Genomic DNA, 18,428 nt, shown 5'->3' on the forward strand with positions numbered 1-18,428 from the left:
AGTATTCAAATACATGTTAAGTATCCTTTATCTGAAATGCTTGGGACCAAAAGTGTTTTGGATTTCAGAATATTACATCATACTTACTGGTTTAGCATCCCTAATCGAAAAATCTGAAATCTTCTAATGAGCATTTCCTTTGAGCGTCATGTTGACACTCAAAAAGTTTTGGGTTTTAGAACATTTTGGATTTTGGATTAGAGACATTCATCCTGTATAATAATTTTGGAGCCAGGCAGCATTTGAAACATGGGACTAAAATTACTTGCAGATTTTAAGAGTGATCTTAGTTTCCTTTGGATAAGAGGAATGCATTTGCAAAGCTCAAATGAAATTTAAGCTGCCAATTTTACCACTAGGCCTTTCATTAAAGTATAATACATTTAAAGAGGGCTGTTCCAGCAGATTTTTAAGAAATTTCAAGTTGGTGGAGTTTAGAATTTGTCTTGTATTTTTATAATATTATCTTTTGAAATGGCATTTGACTCATCTACAAGTTCACACATACACAAAAATAACAGAAATTCTTTTTTACCTCTAGCATGTATAATACTAACAAATACCTTAATGCACTTAGAATTTTTGCACCTACTTGAGTGAAAAGGGCTTGAATGATCGGAATCAAATACACTGCAAACATCTGTGGTACTGGAAGCACCAGAAGCAGGCGGAGGTGTTAACGGTGTTCTTGGAGAATTTGGTGCAGATGCTGTACTTTCTGTTTCACTTTCAGGGATCCTACTATAACTAATTTTCCTTGGCTCCTGCTGCAGAGGTGTGGGATGCCTCATGGTACCTGGTCTTGGGTTTGATGGACGAACACCAGGAGATTTTAGGGGATAGCTATATTTTTTTGGCTGTAGACATATCAAAAGAAACACAATACTTTAAATACTATAGTAGAAAGGAAGGTTTTTCTATATGTGCCTGGTAAAATTCAGCTAATATATAGGAAAATCATAATTCACTAATAAGGACATAATTATTCAAATAAAAGTAGAAAATTTAAAGCGTTAACATTCTATTTTGCTAAAGCCCTGGGTATCTAAATTGTTAAAGAATGCATTTCTTTAAATAACTAGGTTTTAGTCCTATAAATACTAGAGTATTTGTTATTTTAATATATTTGGGTGGAAGTTTTTCTAAAATGTATTGTGTATTTCCCTGGTTTTTAAAACAGACTATTTTGAGCAAATTTAACTTTGCTGAAAAGCCAGGATCATCACTGTGAATTATAATACCTTCCTAGTCTGTAATACAGTGATCCCATCAGGACCATTTGAGATATTTACAAATGCATTAAATTGCCCAATTTTCATTTGTGTATATGTATGTATGTTCTATTGCATTTTCCTTGCAATAAAACTCATTTCTCAGTGCTATATCAGAGTGCTTCGTTGGAGCAGATTATATACCTATTTCTCATTTTCTATTTTTAATCCAGCTTATTAAAAACTGAACAAGGGCTTGAGAAATGTTGCTGTCAGGCAATTGCATACACTTTAATTAAAAGACATTATGTGATTTATCTTGGTCACTTAGAAGCCATCTATGTTTAATTCAGGATTCTTGACTCTTTTTTTTTTTTGAGACGAGTCTTGCTCTGTCTCCCAGGCTGGAGCTGGACAGCCGTGGCATGATCTTGGCTTACTGCAACCTCCGCCTCCCAGGTTCAAGTGATTCTTCTGCCTCAGCCTCCCAAGTGGCTGGGACTGTAGGCACTCGCCACCATGCTCGGCTAAGTTTTGTACTTCATTAAAGACAGGGTTTTCACCATGTTGGCCAGGTTGGTCTCAAACTCCTGACCTCAGGTGATCCACCCACCGCGGCTTCCCAAAGTGTTGGGATTACAGGCACGAGCCACCGCACCTGGCAGACTTTTGACTTTTTTATGAACAAGAGAGTACACAGTCAAATCAGTGAGTTTGTGATTCTGTACATAAATTTGGCTGGGCATTGACAAGTAACGAAAAACAATGGAAACTTTATTTTCCCAAGAAAGTATTGTTAGCAAAACTTGATATTTTATGGCTAATGATTCATGGTTGAAAGCTGTAATAAGTCATTACTTTTAAAATGTCATAAGTAGATATATTTGTTACAAGTGAATTCGTATCAATTCATTAAATTTCCTGTCTTTAAAATCTTAAATAACATTTTTTGGGGTAAAAAAATTAAAAACTTACATAATATTTGCTCAATTTCATCATCTTTGATACCAGGATTTACTCAAATTAATATTAACATTCATTTATTTGGAAACAAGTGGGATGCTCCTGGACATAATTATTAAGTACTTTTTCATTACTTTTAACTATCACATGTATACTTCATCCCTGAATACCTTTATGGAAAACTAATCTATATAACACATATGGTAGTAATGATATCACCAGATGTAGATGACAACTGAAAAAAGTATTTAACTGTAAAATAAATATGAATATACAAATGCTTACAAATCTTGGGAGAGGCTTAGGGTTTCGTGGTTCTATTTCTAGGGATTTGTTGAAAAGATAGTCTGTAAATTCTTTTTCCATGCTGTTTCCCATCGGATTCAAGTTTTCAAAGAATCTCTAAAATAAATGCAAAGAAAAAAATTAATATTAAAAATTATAAATTCAGTTTGAAATTCATGGAAAGTTAAGAAAACATTTAATACAAGTAAATTTGAATTATTTCTTTTAAGGTTTATTTTACTTTTTCTCCCCTATAAAATAAACCTGCCTTTTATCAGGTAGTTTATAAACTTAATCAGAAGTATGAATCTTTAAATAATTCAACTTACTTTGATATCTGATTCTACTCGTAAACAGTAAGGCTGATTTTGGTACTGCTGGATCTCTCCTGTTATTTCTGCTACTTTCCTCCTTTTGCTAAAGTTTATAAGCTCTTTTCCATGTCTTTTTAGGACCTCAGGGTTGCCTTCTTCTGTTTTCAAGATATTAGTGAGATAAATTCCTAGAAGATATAATGGAATGATTTCAAGGATAAAGAAGGAAAATGCAAGTTTTTTTCCTGTTTCATTAATTGTGGGTATATTACACTGTACCATCTCAATTGCCATAACAAAAGAATCAAGGCTCAGATTTCCATGATATGAAAAACAGCAGCTTAAGAGAAAGTATCTGTGAAAGACTTAAATTTTATAAACATCCAAGAAAAAGAGAGGGAGGCCAAGTTTAATAAAATTAATAGATTTGTTAGGAAGAATAATCAATCTGACACACCCCCTCCAAACCATTGTTATTTGATATAAATCAGTTTTATTAAAGGAACTTTAAGAATAACTTCGTCACTAATGACACATAATTTCTGGCAAACAGGAAAAATACTAAATTCAGAGGATCATGGCTTCTGCTTAGTCAGCTCTGATGGCCCCACAAGAGGTTGTTACGATTTGCAATTGAGAAGTAGTACTATTTGGACAGGCTTACTCATGGAAATGTGGAAGGTTTTGCAAGCCTGTCAAATGCAGGACTGCATACAATTTATGTAAATTCTGGTCTTCAATAGTTTCTAGACTTAGTGGCAACCTGGTAATTGATTTCCTGTTTCCCCATCACTACAGTCGTACACTGGACGAGGAGGAGAAGGAACAAAATAACAGGCACTTTCTCTTCTAGCATAAAGGCTCTGGAACCAGTTCTGCTGCTTTCTTTGTGTGTGATCTTATTAGTACTTTTTAATATTTTATATTTTTTATTTTTTGAGATGGAGTCTCACTCTGTCTCCCAGGCTAGAGTGCAATGGCACGATCTTGGTTCACTGCAATCTCCGCTTCCTGGGTTCAAGTGATTCTCCTGTCTCAGCCTCCCGAGTCGCTGGGATTACAGGCATGTGCCACCACACCCAGCTAATTTTTGTATTTTTAGTAGAGATGGGGTTTCACCATGTTGGCCAGGCTGGTCTCGAACTCCTGACCTCAGGTGATCCACCCACCTTGGCCTCCCAAAGTGCTGGGATTACAGGCGTGAGTCACCGCGATCAGCCTGTGTGTGTGATCTTGTGCAAATTGCTTAATTAGTCTCTCTGTGCCTCAGTTTTTCTCATCTGTAAAGTGAGGACAGGAGGGTTGCTGTGAGAAACAAATGAGTGAATATACGTATGAGCTTAGAATAGAGCCTGACAAAAGTTAAGTATTCATTAGCCATGGTTGTGATTGTTGATGCTGTTGTTGCATCTTGCCCTAATATTATGCTTCTACCTTTTCCCCTAAAGTACTGATTACGACGCTTTGGGGAGAAAAAAGGAGTGTGAATATCTGAGTTCGTTCACTCCCCACACGTGTAGGGATTCTCTGCTGTAAGCCAAGTCCTGCATTAGGTACTGCAGGTACAAAGATGAGGAAGACCTCCAGCAGTCCAGTGCTTAAAGAGTTCCTGACCTCAGGGATCCAGAGCTTTGAACAGTTGGCTACTACGGTATAATCTGCTAAGTGCTACATACTAGGAGGTGCTATATTAGTAGTAATGCATAAGATGCTATGAGAGCAAAAAGGAGGCATTCTGTCTTGAGCTGGGAGAATTAGAAAAAGCATCACAGATGAGATAATGCTTAGAATAAGTCTCAGAAAATGAGAAGTGTAATGAGTAGAATAAGATAGAAGAGCAGTCTAAGCAAAGCAGCAATGTGTATAAAGGCACTGATTCATGATGAAGCTTGCTTGAAAGACATATATAGAGATAATTTGCTCTTTAGTATGGCTAGACCATAGGGGTTTGGTGTGTGGGGTAGAGAAAGAGTGGCAGGGTATGAGGATAGACATAGGCAAGGGCTGGGTTTGTACTTCTAAATGCTTTTGTGGTAGAGGCATACCACAGAAATCTTTGGCCACATCCTTGGAAAGATAAAAGGATCCAAATCAATATTGAACAGATCAGCAATAATGAAATCTAACTGACATCAATGCCCGTTTGGTTTTTAAAAGGATCCAGTTATTAAGTGCGTTAGTTACTTGGTTATTTCTCAGCACCTAGGCTATGCCTGATGATACATTCATAAGACAAAGTGACTGTATGTTCTAGTAAGCACAGGCTTTTTTATTTTCACATCTGCCTGTCATTTGGCTTTTACTTTCAGCCATTTGTACTCTCCTCTACACAAGCTGCATGATCCACTCAGCTCAGTGTTCAGTCTGACAAACATGTCCATAAGAGTATGCATTTCAGTGGCAGCCCAAATCAACCTTGGTCACAAACTGATGGCCCATCTGTGAAGAGTTTTAGGTATTAGCACTTGGACTGGGTCATGAAGTGCCTTTTGTTAAATAGCTTAACTTTTATCTAGGAGATAATTAGGGAATTATAAGGATCTTTGTTTGCATTCTAAAAGGATTACTATAGTTGTACTATGAAGCCAGATGGGTTGGAAGGAGTTAAGAGCAGTTAGTAGGCTAACAATAGTCCTGGTGAGATGATGATGGCTGCCCTAGTATCTATGGGGATAATTGGGAGTGGATAAATATTTAAGAGGTAGACTCCCCAAGAACTGATTAACTGGTTTGGGGAGGAAACGGGGGCAGTGGGAATGAAGACTCACAGCTTTGTTCTTGAAAGCACACTTAAATGAAGTTGTGAAAATGCTTATAAGTAGCACTTTGGTACTGTTCGGGGTGAAATTTGGAAATTATTTTATGCCTAACTGATGGCTAGCTAAAAGAACAAATGATCACAGCAGTGGTGTCCCAACTTTGATCTTACGCTGCATCAGTAAAAAATATTTAAGCACATATCCTCGCTTTCTCCTTATATACACATATATAGTTTAATAAAAACATAGCATATATGTATGTATGTATAACATAAACCTGAGAATTATATACTAGTAAAGCTTAGGGTTTTTTTTCATGTTTTAAAAATAGATAAATAGAAAGTCTAGTTATTCCTGTACTTCAGTACATCATTTAACATACCCTACCTCTGGAGGCAGCTCTTCTAGGGAAAAGGGAAAACAGAGCATTATGACAAAGAAAAAGGCTGACGTTTCACCTTTTTGCTGTTGTCTTTCCCATCCTTCCCAGGACAAAGCTGCTTAGGATTCTAGGCTTCTATAGCATTTGTCCACACTTCAATCTAAACTTTTCTGCAATACAGTGTTATACTTACTACACAGTGCTGTGACTTAACTTCTGTGCTCTTTCAAGGGAGCAGAAACTATGGAACTGTATCTTATTTGTCTATGCTTAGCATGTAGCCCTGGGCATAACACATAGGGGCATTCAACAAATGTTTTTGACTGAATGAAGAAACATATTATTTCAAAATAGAAGAGAGGCATTTAATAGATAGGCCAGGATATGAGAATCAATTCTAAAATAGCTGGAAAGCAAGAATGGAGACAAAGCAAATTTACACATAACAGAAGGAGGACACAAGATCAGAGCTGCGTAAAAGCAAAGGGCAAAGTCAATGCTAAAGGCTTGGATGTCTGATGACAAATCTGATTAAGGTACATCCTTTTACCTTAGAAAAAATTCTATTTTTGAGACAGAGTCTCGCCTCATCACCCAGGCTGGAGTACAGCAGTGTGATCTTGGCTCACTGCAACCTCTGCCTCCTGGGTTCAAGCAATTCTTCTGCTTCTGCCTCCTGAGTAGCTGGGACTACAGGAATTGTACCACCATGCCTGGCTAACTTTTGTATTTTTAGTAGAGATGGGGTTTTGCCATGTTGGCCAGGCTGGTCTCGAACTCCTGGCCCCAAGCAATTCACTCACCTCAACCTCTCAAAGTGCTGGGATTATCGGCGTAAGCCACTGCGCCCGGCTGAAAAAATTCGTTTCTTAGCCCACCTATCCATTCTACCTATCAGAATATTTTAGTTTATGGAGAAAAACTGTGTTATAGACCTGAAACATCTGGCAGAGCGTTGGAAGGAGTAACTGCCTTACTTTTATTCTGTAAATGGTGGTACTGCCAGCAAAAGATGGGAATAATGCTTGTAAAATAATAGAGGAACTATCAGGTACTATCTCTGACCCTCCCCCAAAGAAGGCGTTTGAAAACCAGTATCCAGAATTTAGGAAAAGAATCTGGAAGAAGTTTCTATAAACTACCATATAGACAGGATGGTAATTCAGAAGCAGCAATAACATCTGGCTTTATTTACCCACTGGGTTAGAACTGTACAAAAGGCTGTCTAACTCCAGAGACTGATAACTTTTAGCTTAAGAACAGCAAAGACAGGGCACCAAAACTGACCAGGGTCAGTTGTAGATAAACTACCTTAAAGAAGCAGAAGCTCAGTAGGAAGATGAGCAAGAAGAAAGGTGTATGAAGGCTGGCAGATAGGCTGTACCTATTAAACTTTGTGTGCCTATCAAACTACCTACATGTTTGTATTCACTCAATAAATCACACAGCTCACTTTAAAATCCCTTATGAAATCATACTCTAAAGTAGGTCTGAAACTTCCTTCCTTCATTTAAAAACATGTTATGGCTGGGTGCGGTGGCTCACACCTGTAATCCCAGCACTTTGGGAGGCTGAGGCGGGTGGATCACCTGAGGTCAGGAGTTTGAGACCAGCCTGGCCAGCCTGACCAACATGGTGAAACCTCATCTCTAGTAAAAATACAAAAATTAGCCAGGCGTGGTGGTGGGCGTGGTGGTGGGTGCCTGTAATCCCAGCTACTTGGAAGGCTGAGGCAGGAGAATCGCTTGAACCCGGGAGGCGGATGTGGCAGTGAGCCGAGATGGCGCCACTGCACTTCAGCCTGGGCAATAAAAGCGAGACTCTGGCTCAAAAAAAAAAAAAAAAAAAAAAAGAGAACATGTTATAAAGATCTGTTAAGTTTATAAAGATCTGAGAGAAGACTTTGGACAGTTTCAGCTTGTAAGAATAAATACCCGCCATTAGGATGACAGAGGAGCAGGGGCCAAATAAGTGAGTCAGTGAATGGGTCCTGAGGTTTCTTTTCATGTCTGTGTACCAGAGACCACAGGACATCATGAGTAGCCTGACTACAGGCTAGGTGAGCATAGTGACTGTATTTTTCATTTTTCTAAGCACCTAATGTAGTCCTGGTACTTAGTAGGTATTCAAGAAATATACGTTGAGAGATTGAATAATATAACGTCAGATATATCCAGGGCCTTACCAGTTCCCCTTGAATGAACTGGTAACATAGTCAACATATTTAAGCAAAAACATAAAGGCTTTAATATTTTACCAGGAAGAGAAAAATCTATGAACTCAGTATTTTTATCAAGAATGTAGAGGGTCAGGCTGGGCATGGTGGCTCACACCTGTAATCCTAGAACTTTGGGAGGCCAAGGCGGGTGGATCTCTTGAGCTCAGGAGTTCGAGACCAGCCTGGGCAATCTGGTGAAACCCTGTGTCTACAAAAAATAAAAAAATTAGCCAGGCATAGTGGTTTGTGCCTGTAGTTCCTCCCACTTGGGGGACTGAGATGGGACGACTGCTTGAGTCCATGAGCTGGAGGATGCAGTGAGCCAAGATGGTGCCACTGTACTCTCCAGCCTGGGTGATAGAGTGAGACCCTGTCTCAAAAAAGGAAAAAAAAAAAAAAAAAAAAAAAAAAAAGAAGAGGTAGGGGAAAAGTCCTCAGGAAAACTAGGAATTAATAATGACTTTTTTTAAACCTCATAAAAGCAGCAGATAGAGACCTTATCTTTTTGAAGAAAAAAGTAAATTAAAGCAAATAAGTAAAAACAGAAATGAGAAAGATATATTACAAATAGAAGTAATTAAAAAAACATGTTTGTAGATATAAATTGAAGGCTAGTATTTTTAAAATAATGAAATGAAGCAATTCTGTAGCAAGAATGATGCTTTCTTAAAAGGATAAAAACCATCTAATCGAGCAAGTAGTAAAATTATACTTTATCCCTGCTAAAACTGAGTTTAAAACAAGCTGCTTATTTCTGCCATTATTTTTAAAGCTTTGTTTGGGAAGTTAATGACCAGTTATGTAAGGCATAACACAGAAATCAGGTCTAAGGAAGAGACACTGTATTATATTTTGTAAACATGATTAAATATTTAGAAAACCCAAGGAAATTAAAAATTCTTGGAGTTAAAGGTAACTGAATGAATACCATTCAAACCAAAAATACCCAGGAAAAATAATAAGGGGAAATGCTAAATATAATAAATGGTCTTTAGAAATTAATTAATAGATTGTTCCAGTTACATTTGGAGTCATCTCCCCCCACCCAAACTTATAAAGTTCATTTGGAAAAATAAACAGGCAAAATTGGCCAAAAAAAAAAAAAAAAAAAAGGGACTGAAGAAACCCTGAAGAACCAACTCTTTATCATCTGTGAAAACACTATATAAAGCAGGGTTTCTCTGTCTCAGCACCACTGACTTCTTGGACTGGATACTAATTGGCTGTGGGGAAGTGTCCTGTGCATTGTGGTGTGTTAGCAATATCTCTATCCTCTACCCACTAGATGCCTGTAGCACCATCCCAATTAGGACAGTTAAAAAAAATTGTCTCCAGGCATTGCTAAATGTTCCCCAGGGGGGCAAAAACTGCCCCCTGCTGAGAATCACTGATTATAAAGTGACAATCCTTAAAACTGTGGCAGGGGTATAGGAAGTCAGTGAGATACAATACATATTAAAGAAAGAGGTCCCTGGCCGGGTGCAGTGGCTCAAGCCTGTAATCCCAGCACTTTGGGAGGCCGAGGCGGGCGGATCGTGAGGTCAGGAGATCAAGACCATCCTGGCTAACACGGTGAAACCCTGTCTCTACTAAAAATACAAAACAAAATTACTTGGGCGTGGTGGCAGGTGCCTGCAGTCCCAGCTACTCAGAGGCTGAGGCAGGAGAATGGCGTGAACCCGGGAGGTGGAGCTTGCAGTGAGCCGAGACGGCAGCTACTGCACTCCAACCTGGGTGACAAAGCGAGACTCTGTCTCAAAAAACAACAACAACAAAGGAAGGAGGTCCCATATGTAAACAGGGAAAAAGAAGAATCATTCAATAAACCTGGATTAACAAATAAATAATTTGGGTGGGGAAATAAATTTGAGTATTTCATAAGATATCAAAGATACTTCAGTTTGATATTAGAGTTAACTATAATTTTGAAAGTCATAAAAAAGCTAGAGGAAAATATGATTATTAAATTACTAGATTATATGAACTTTCTAAGGTTAGAAACAATAGAAACCAGAATGAGAAAGGACAGATGGTAGAATTTAAAACAAACACACGTCAATGAATAAAAAGTACAAGGCAGACTGTTTGCAGGAGATACGAAAAAGGACATGGACAAGAGGCAATGCAAATATTGAAGAAATGTTTGAAAAAAAAATCTCCACAGTCATCAAAGAATGGAAATTATTGCAACAAATAGCTTAGTAGTTGTAATAACAGAAATGAAAAAAAAAAAAAAAAAGGGAGTATCCAAAATTGGAAACCATGGGATGAAATTTCCTTTGTCATACACTTGATGACAGCATAAATGTCATACACTTCTCATGGCAGCCTTTCAGAAAGCAACTTAAAAATACATATCAACAGTTTAAAGATGGACACCTTTTGACCTATGTATAGTAGTCCCTCCCTTATCCAAAGGTGATAAGATCCCCAGTGGATACCTGAAACTATGGATAGTACTAAACCCTGTACATGCATATACACATACATACATACCTATGAGCTTAATTTATAAATTAGGCACAGTAAGACTAAAAATAGCTAATAATAAAATGGAACAATTATAACAATCTATTGTAATAAAAGTTACATGAATGTGGTCTTCAAAATATCTCATGTTTTTAGACCACAGTTGACCATGGATAACTGAAACCGTGGAAAGTGAAACCATGGAGATGGGAGCACTACTGTAATTCCTCCTCTGGTTATCTATCTCAAGAAGATATTTTCAAATACAGAAAAATAGTATAAATGAAAATCTGAATCAGAAAATTATTTGGAAAGCAAAAAAGCTGGAAACAATGTGTCCAATCACAGGGTAATGGTTAAACAAATTGTCCAATTTTATGGATTACTTGTGCAGCCATTATAAATAATTAAGATTAATAAAATACAAAAAAATAAGATATGGTACGTGAATAACCTTAATATGCACATGATACAATTACAATTATATACCGTGTGCACAGCAAAAAGATTAGAAGTAAATACAAAAATGGTTGCTATAAAGGCCAAACAATAAAATGTGGGAAAAGATATTAAAAGTATCAGGACATAACACTGTTATATGCAGTGGAATTTGAAACTATATAAAAAAATAGATATAGATGAGGAAAAGGCTAGAAGAAACTATAGCACATACTAAAGAGACTAGAGAAAGACCATAATTTCTATAAGCATTCAAAAGAAGGAACATCAGGGCATATATATACTCAGGCAGAAGAAAGACAAGAGTAGGAAAGACATATTGAATACATGAAAATACAGGAAATAAAGAATGGGAAAAGGTAGAGGAACCTACAGAAAGGGAGATTCAGGTGGTAGATTCAGTCCTAACAAGGAAGGAAAAGGTACTTCCTTCCTCTGATGCAGATGGGGAAAAATAAAAGAGGATAAAGAGAATTAAAATTCTGATGTGCCAGAGGTGTGGGCCCAAAGACACAGCAGGCACACTATGATTTTTAGCCATGTGAAACTGTTTACAAAAATGGTTATAAATATGCCTCTGCTGTATTTAGTTTATTAAAATTCAATTAAAAAGGCTTTTATAAATATAAAAACACAAGTATCATATAATATCTAATGGCTGCCTAAGATGAAAATAGAAAATGAAATGTATATTAGACTTGACCTTAAGTCTTAATGAGAAAAATTCTAAAGGGTTTCAGGTGCTAAATATTGGTCAGACAAGTATTTTCTGCTGGCATATTAGACATGTAATTATTCAGTCATTTAATGAAATAAGTGTTTTATCCAGAAATGCAATAAAAATTCAGAAATACTTACCAAAGAAAGGCACACATGGTGGATTAATAGACCTGAGTTTTGCCAAATATTTCTTATAGTGATCTTCACTCAATTCATGAGCTTCTTCTAAAATTTTCTTCTGGCGACTTGGTATTTGCTATAAGGAAAAAAAAAATAGGAGGCATAAGTTTACAATAGGAATCAAAGGTCTTGTCAAAAAAAAAAAAGCTAGGCTAACAGAAAGGCCCAAATACAACAGTATCAATTTGATTTTATGACTGTAACACTGCTTCAAATAAATTGTCTTCATAGACCTCAGTATAAACTTAAAGTGTGTGTGTGTGTGTGTGTGTGTGTGTGTGTGTGTGAGAGAGAGAGAGATCTAGTTTATCATGTCATTCCTTACAAAATTATGTGAACATTTAATTTACATTATCTTACAAATTCAGTGCCAAAAGTTTTTTCTTCTTCTACCTTAGGCTGGGACCTGTGAATACATTTTAATAGAAATGCTTAATTTTTAAAAAGCAACCAACTCATTACAAAACTTAGATAATTCAGTCTTTTAATCTCCTGAAAAGACAAATGAAACATTTAAAAATTAAAGATAATAATTGTTAAAAATCTGATGTTTATAATAGGGAATGAAAGTTCATTTTAAAAACACATGTAGAAACCTACCTCAAATGTGTGGTCTAGTCTGTAAACAGGTGAGGAATTCATAGCACTGACAACCTCAAGGACACCATTAAAGTTGTTCAACTCTTGAAAGACTTGTAGAATCTCAATTATTCGACTCACCACAGCTACTCTTTCTTCTAAATTTTCAGTTTCTACAATACATCTGGGAATTAAAAAAAAAAAGTGAACTAAACGTTCTAGAGTTTTTCCAATAAAGTTATAAAGAATTTAGTAAATAAAATAATGTAGAGAGTGGGGGACGGGTGGCTATAGTATAACTACTAGAGAGAAGACACATTCAGGGTGACTGATAGAAGAAAGGCAGTGCCTCCAGTCAGGCATACTGCTCTTTTCTTTTTTCTAGACTGGTACAGTCAAACAATCATTTTCCTACTGTATTTGGTGCATCCTCTATTAGCATTAGAATTAACTGGTGAGGCTACTATCTTGTGGTATGTATATAAGTCTTTGTGAGGTCTTTGTGATGTGGGTGTATTCTAGTAGAATTCAAGAATTAGTGATTAATGCTCAATTTCTTTCTTTCATATATAATTGGCTGCATACATTTCTAGGAACAGCTCTGTTCCTATGTTTCTTACATTTCTAGGAACAGTATTAAATGTAATGGCAAAAGCCACAATTACTTTTGCACCAACCTAATATATAATTGCATTGAGATTCTGGACTTGTGGTATGATAGTATGAGGAGTTTCACTGAGTGAAACTGGTAAAAATTATTAAAACACACACACACACACACATGCATATGTACACACACGCACATGTACACACACACATTTAAAGTCTCTAGTAATGGTCCTGAGAGCAAATGGCAAAAGAAACATCTATTCAGGAAAACCTACAAAAATTTGGTAAGAGAGGGGAGACAGTCTGTGGTATTTGAACCACGACTGGCCCCTCCCTTCTTTCTCCCAGCTCAGTGAGGGCGAACTGAGCATCTACTCCAGATTCCTGCAGTCAAGAACACCTAGCTCCCAGTGAGGTGCAGGAGCAAGACTTTAGTTTTCTCATCCTGTCCCTGCTGCCTGTTGCTGAGGCCAAGTCCCAGTTGAGTGCAGCTGAGAAGTGGGAAGACCCTTCCTTGCCCAACTTCCATTTATGGAACGGAGACTCTACCTTGGGTATGATATTTTGAGAATACTGAGAAAAGAGCCCTTCCTCTGGTTCCTGAAGGCGTGGTTCCATGCCAGAAGAGGCAGGTAAGGAGATCTCAGGCTATAGTACCATCGTTTGCCACTCTACCTGCTTAACCAAGCACTCAGCTTCTAGGGCAGAAGTGTCACTCAGAGAAAAGCTTGCCATTATCCCAAGCCTCAGAGCCCTGTTTCAAACAGATAGCTCCCTAATCTCGCCATTTGCAACAAAGTATAAAGTAGTTTAAATTTAATGGTGCCCTTAAGAACAGAGGAAATTGTGGTGAAAGGCAATGGGGAAGAGATTTGTGGATCTAATGAAGATACACCTAGACTGTAGGCAGAGTAGTATGCAGGGGAGAACTAGGAAATAAGACAACTGAGAGAAGCCCTCCTGGGGTCAGAACAAGTATCAAACAGAAATCTCAGAAAACCATTCCTTCAAAGGAGCCACAATCTGATTGCATTATTTTGTATAGCATTTATGCCACCAGGAAATTGTTGAAAACATCAGAGCAATCAGCTGGCAAACTGTGGAGTTTCATAGCTGGGTGTGTGTGGTCAGGGAAGGAGTGGATGGATCTTTCCAGTACCACTGCCACGCAATAAGAATCCCTGGAAAGGGGGTTGGGGAATGAGGAGCAGCACTCAGAGTTGCTGCAATATATTACCTGAAATGTCAGGTTTCCAACAAAAACAGATGAGGTATGCAAAGAAATAGGAAAGTATGACTCTTACAGCGGGGTGCCGGGGGGCTGGTGGGGAGGGAATGAACAGCCGGGTGGGGGAAGGAACAGAAACTGCCTGTGAGAGCAACCAAATGTCAGATTTAACAACAATAACAAAAAAGATTTCTAAGTAGCCATTATGAATACAGTTACAGAATTAAAGGAAAGCATGAAAAAGAAGGGAAGGTATTGATGACAATGCGCATCAAAGAGAGGATATAATTAGAGATAGAAACTATAAAAAGGAACCAAATGGAAATTCTGGAATTAAAAAGTACAATAACTGAAATAAAAAACTTACTGGAAAAGCTCAATAATATATTTGAACTGAAAAAGAAGTATTAACTTGAAGATAGAGGTATTGTTCAAAAATGAAGGTAAAATAAAGATTTTCCCAGATAAACAAAAACTGAGAGAATCTGTTGCTAGCTGACCCTCCAGAAGAAATACTAAAGGAAATTCTTCAGGCTGAAAAGCAAGTGATCCCAGATGGTAATTCGAATCCACACAAAGGATCACCAGTAAAGGTAATTGTGTAATTATTAAAGACATTTTGTAAATGCGTATTTTTTTCTCATTTCTTCTCATAACTGACTTAAAATAATATAAACACGTTGTTGAGTTTATAACATAGAAATGTAATATATGTGTAATATGTTGCCAATAATACACAAAGGAGGTGAGTGAGAGCAAATCTTTAATGGTCTGAGAAGATGATGACAAATGGCAAAGTAATAACTGTATGTATTATTTGATTTGCATCATTAATAAGATGCAATATGTATAACAGTACCACAAAAAAGGGAGAAAGGGAATAGAGCTACATAGGAGTAATATTTCTATATATCACTGGTATGAAGCTACTGTAAGTCTGAAGCTGATTCTGCCAAAATGTGTATGGTAAACTCTAAGGCAACCAAGCAACCATTAAAAGAACTTCAAAAAAAGTTAATGAAAATAATTAGTGAAACTAAAATGCTACATTAGAAAAACATTCAATGTTTTCTAATGAAAAATATTGTCATTTTCATTCAATGAAAAACACTCACTAAATAAAGGAGGAACAGAGGAAAAAGACATGAGACATACAGAAATAAAACTGCATTGGTCAGGAGCAATGGCTCATGCCTGTAATCCTAGCACTTTGGGAGGCCAAGATGGGTGGATCACTTGAGGTCAGGAGTTCAAGACCAGCCTGGCCAACATGGTGAAACCCCGTCTCTACTAAAAATACAAAAATTAGCTGGGTGTGGTGGTACACGTCTGTAGTTCCAGCTACTCAGGAGGCTGAGGCCTGAGAATTGCTTGAACCTAGAAGGCAGAGGTTTCAGTGAGCTGAGATCATGCACTGCACTCCAGCCTGAGCAACAGAGCCAGACTCTGTCTCAAAAAAAAAAGAAAAATGAGGTGAGTGTAGTATCACACACTTGTAATCCTGGCTACTCTGGAGGCTGAGGTGGGAGGATTGCTTGAGCCTGGTGGAGGTTTCAGTGGGCCGATGTTGTGCCACTGCACTCCAGCCTATGTGACAGAGCAAAACTCCCTCTCAAAAAAAAAAAAAAAACAAAAACAAAATTGCATTGAAATTCATAATATAGCTGACAGCTATAAAATATAAGAATGCTAGGAATACTTACTTCTCAAACCACAGAGTGAGGTTGGTGGTATGTCGAATCATTTTCAGAAGATTCGGAGAGTTAATTTCTTTGTCTTCTTTTGTCCACACACTTCCAACTAATTCTGATGGCTGTACAGCTCTAAAATCATCAATACATAATTCTACATGACACTTTTTCCTCTAATATAGACACTGTTTTATTAAGTAAAGGAGATAGATAAAAACTAAACTCTCATACGAACTTTCCTCTTACACCAACAGAAAGATTTGCGAAAACAAGGTATAACAAAAAAGTATAATTATGCATATTTCCTTATGGATTTTTTAAAACTTTTTTTTTTTTTTTTTTTTTGAGATGGAGTTCCACTCTTGTTGTCCAGGATGGAGTGCAATGGCACAATCTTGGCTCACTGCAACCTCCACCTCCCGGGTTCAAGTGACTCTCCTGCCTGAGCCTCTCGGGTAGCTGGGATTACAGGCGCCCGTCACTACGCCTGGCTAATTTTTTGTATTTTTAGTAGAGACAAGGTTTCACCATGTTGGCCAGGCTGGTCTCAAACTCCTGACCTTGGGTGATCCACCTGCCTTGGCCTCCCAAAGTGCTGGGATTACAAAAGTGAGCCACAACGCCCGGCCTTTAAAAACTGTTTTTAAAAACAATTTTTATGGAAATACCTGTGTACTTTTAGTGTTGCTTTATAGTAGCATTTTGCTTTGGGCAAGGTTGAGACTCCTCCATAATATCTTTCCCAGCATTTATAAACATTATTAATAAATTAGGGTGACAAAGTAGACATTTAAGTAATGATATCTGTTATAAATCAGTTCAAAGAGGGTACAGTAATCAATGCAATTCATACATCTTTTTTTTTTAGTCTAAAGGAGGAGAGGAAAAAAACCTACCACAAAAGGGTCCTAGGAAATAAACAAAATAGATTCTAATACTGTAATTTTCAGAAATATGATTTTTAGTGGGAGATCTATAAATTTAGCTCATTTTCCTATTTAGCTATTAAAAAATGAATAATTTAGTTTAAGATTCTAAATAATCCCCATTTAAAATCAGAAGGACATTTTTGAGATAATTATATCAATGTAGTATGATAAACTAAAAAAGACTATAATGGCTATAAGTTCACAATAAAGCAGTAGCTAACATTTATTGAGCCCTTACTTTGTGCTAGGTAATGTATATACATTGACTTTCAAACCTCAAAACAGCCCAGGAGTACGTACTATCAGTAGCCCCATTTTACTCTTGAGGAAAATAAGGGGCAGAAGGATAAAGCTACACAAGGAGATTAAAGTTGCCCAGGGTCAGCAATTAGTAAAGCCAGGATTTGAACCTAGCCTTACCCAACTAGGGGTGACCACAGAAAGACAGAAGGTGTAAATTCAGCTGGAGGGACCAAAGGGGTGAAAAAACAGGAACTGTCTGCCTGGCCTCATTACTAGACACTTCATGTACGATTTCAGTTAAGTCTTAGGACAACCCTGTAAGGCAGAAATAAGTATTTCATTTTAAAAATTCACTCTTTTGAAATGATTTTTCAGCCTGAATGTTAAAGTACATACCGGTATAGATCTGATTCAAGTAAAGTGAGTTGTCGAGCAATTTCTATTGGGTGTAAGGTGAGCAGGTCGAAAGTCTCTATGTGCCCAGGTCTGCTTATATGCCACTCAACTGTGGGAGGTGAACTCTGAAATGTAATATTATGACCTGGTCCATTGTCTCTTGCAATTTTTTTCCTTTGGATTATTTTAGTGATGGATTCAACCCATTTTTTCATTGCTTTACCTGCAATACATTATATTTTAAATAACATTTAAATATTCTTTATTTAATATTTTTTAAATGGTTTAAAATCACACAGATGATACCTGAACGTATCTTTGCTATAAAAAGTTCAAATGATCAAAATGAAAAATGCAAGTTCCCCTTTTCCATTTCCCGGCCCCCATTCTAATCTTATTCTTCTCCACATGGGTAACTACTGTTAGTAGCCTGGTATGTGTTCTTCCAGATCCTTTCCAAATAAAATTAGAAAGTACTTAATTTGTAGAGATTGTCCACCCCTACTGTTCTGATCTTCAGTTTAATGTATTATTTTATAATCCTCCAAAAGGTATATCTTATGTAAATCACAGGATTTATAAGGATAGATTATACACACTATTAATCTAATTGACATTGCATTTTATAAACCAATAAATATCAATGCCAGAGGACTGATTCCTTCATTTTTAGTGTGAGTTTTGATGTGGCTCTGTTTTGTATTGTACATTTGAAGTACTATTATTTAACTATTTTCTGATTATCATTTAGAGCATATAAAGGAAATAAAAATAAGTTTGTCTAAAACATCCT

At 37.0% G+C, this 18,428-nt stretch overlaps 1 protein-coding gene across 4 annotated transcripts in view; it reads right to left on the bottom strand.

Annotated features, from left to right (window-relative positions):
• SOS1 (SOS Ras/Rac guanine nucleotide exchange factor 1) overlaps positions 1 to 18,428 on the bottom strand; it is a 144,629-nt gene that overhangs the window by 13,533 nt on the left and 112,668 nt on the right. For all 4 annotated transcript variants that reach the window (XM_010364141.2, XM_010364142.2, XM_030920974.1 and 1 more), the window contains exons 14-20: positions 17,636 to 17,858; positions 16,080 to 16,199; positions 12,561 to 12,723; positions 11,919 to 12,036; positions 2,789 to 2,961; positions 2,460 to 2,576; positions 593 to 857 (exon numbers count right to left, since the gene is read on the bottom strand). In XM_010364141.2, the coding sequence (XP_010362443.1) occupies positions 593 to 857; positions 2,460 to 2,576; positions 2,789 to 2,961; positions 11,919 to 12,036; positions 12,561 to 12,723; positions 16,080 to 16,199; positions 17,636 to 17,858 (1,179 nt within the window). The remainder of the gene's footprint in view (positions 1 to 592; positions 858 to 2,459; positions 2,577 to 2,788; positions 2,962 to 11,918; positions 12,037 to 12,560; positions 12,724 to 16,079; positions 16,200 to 17,635; positions 17,859 to 18,428) is intronic.

The sequence above is a fragment of the Rhinopithecus roxellana genome, chromosome 17, assembly GCF_007565055.1.
Source record: "Rhinopithecus roxellana isolate Shanxi Qingling chromosome 17, ASM756505v1, whole genome shotgun sequence".
Lineage (NCBI taxonomy): Eukaryota > Metazoa > Chordata > Mammalia > Primates > Cercopithecidae > Rhinopithecus > Rhinopithecus roxellana.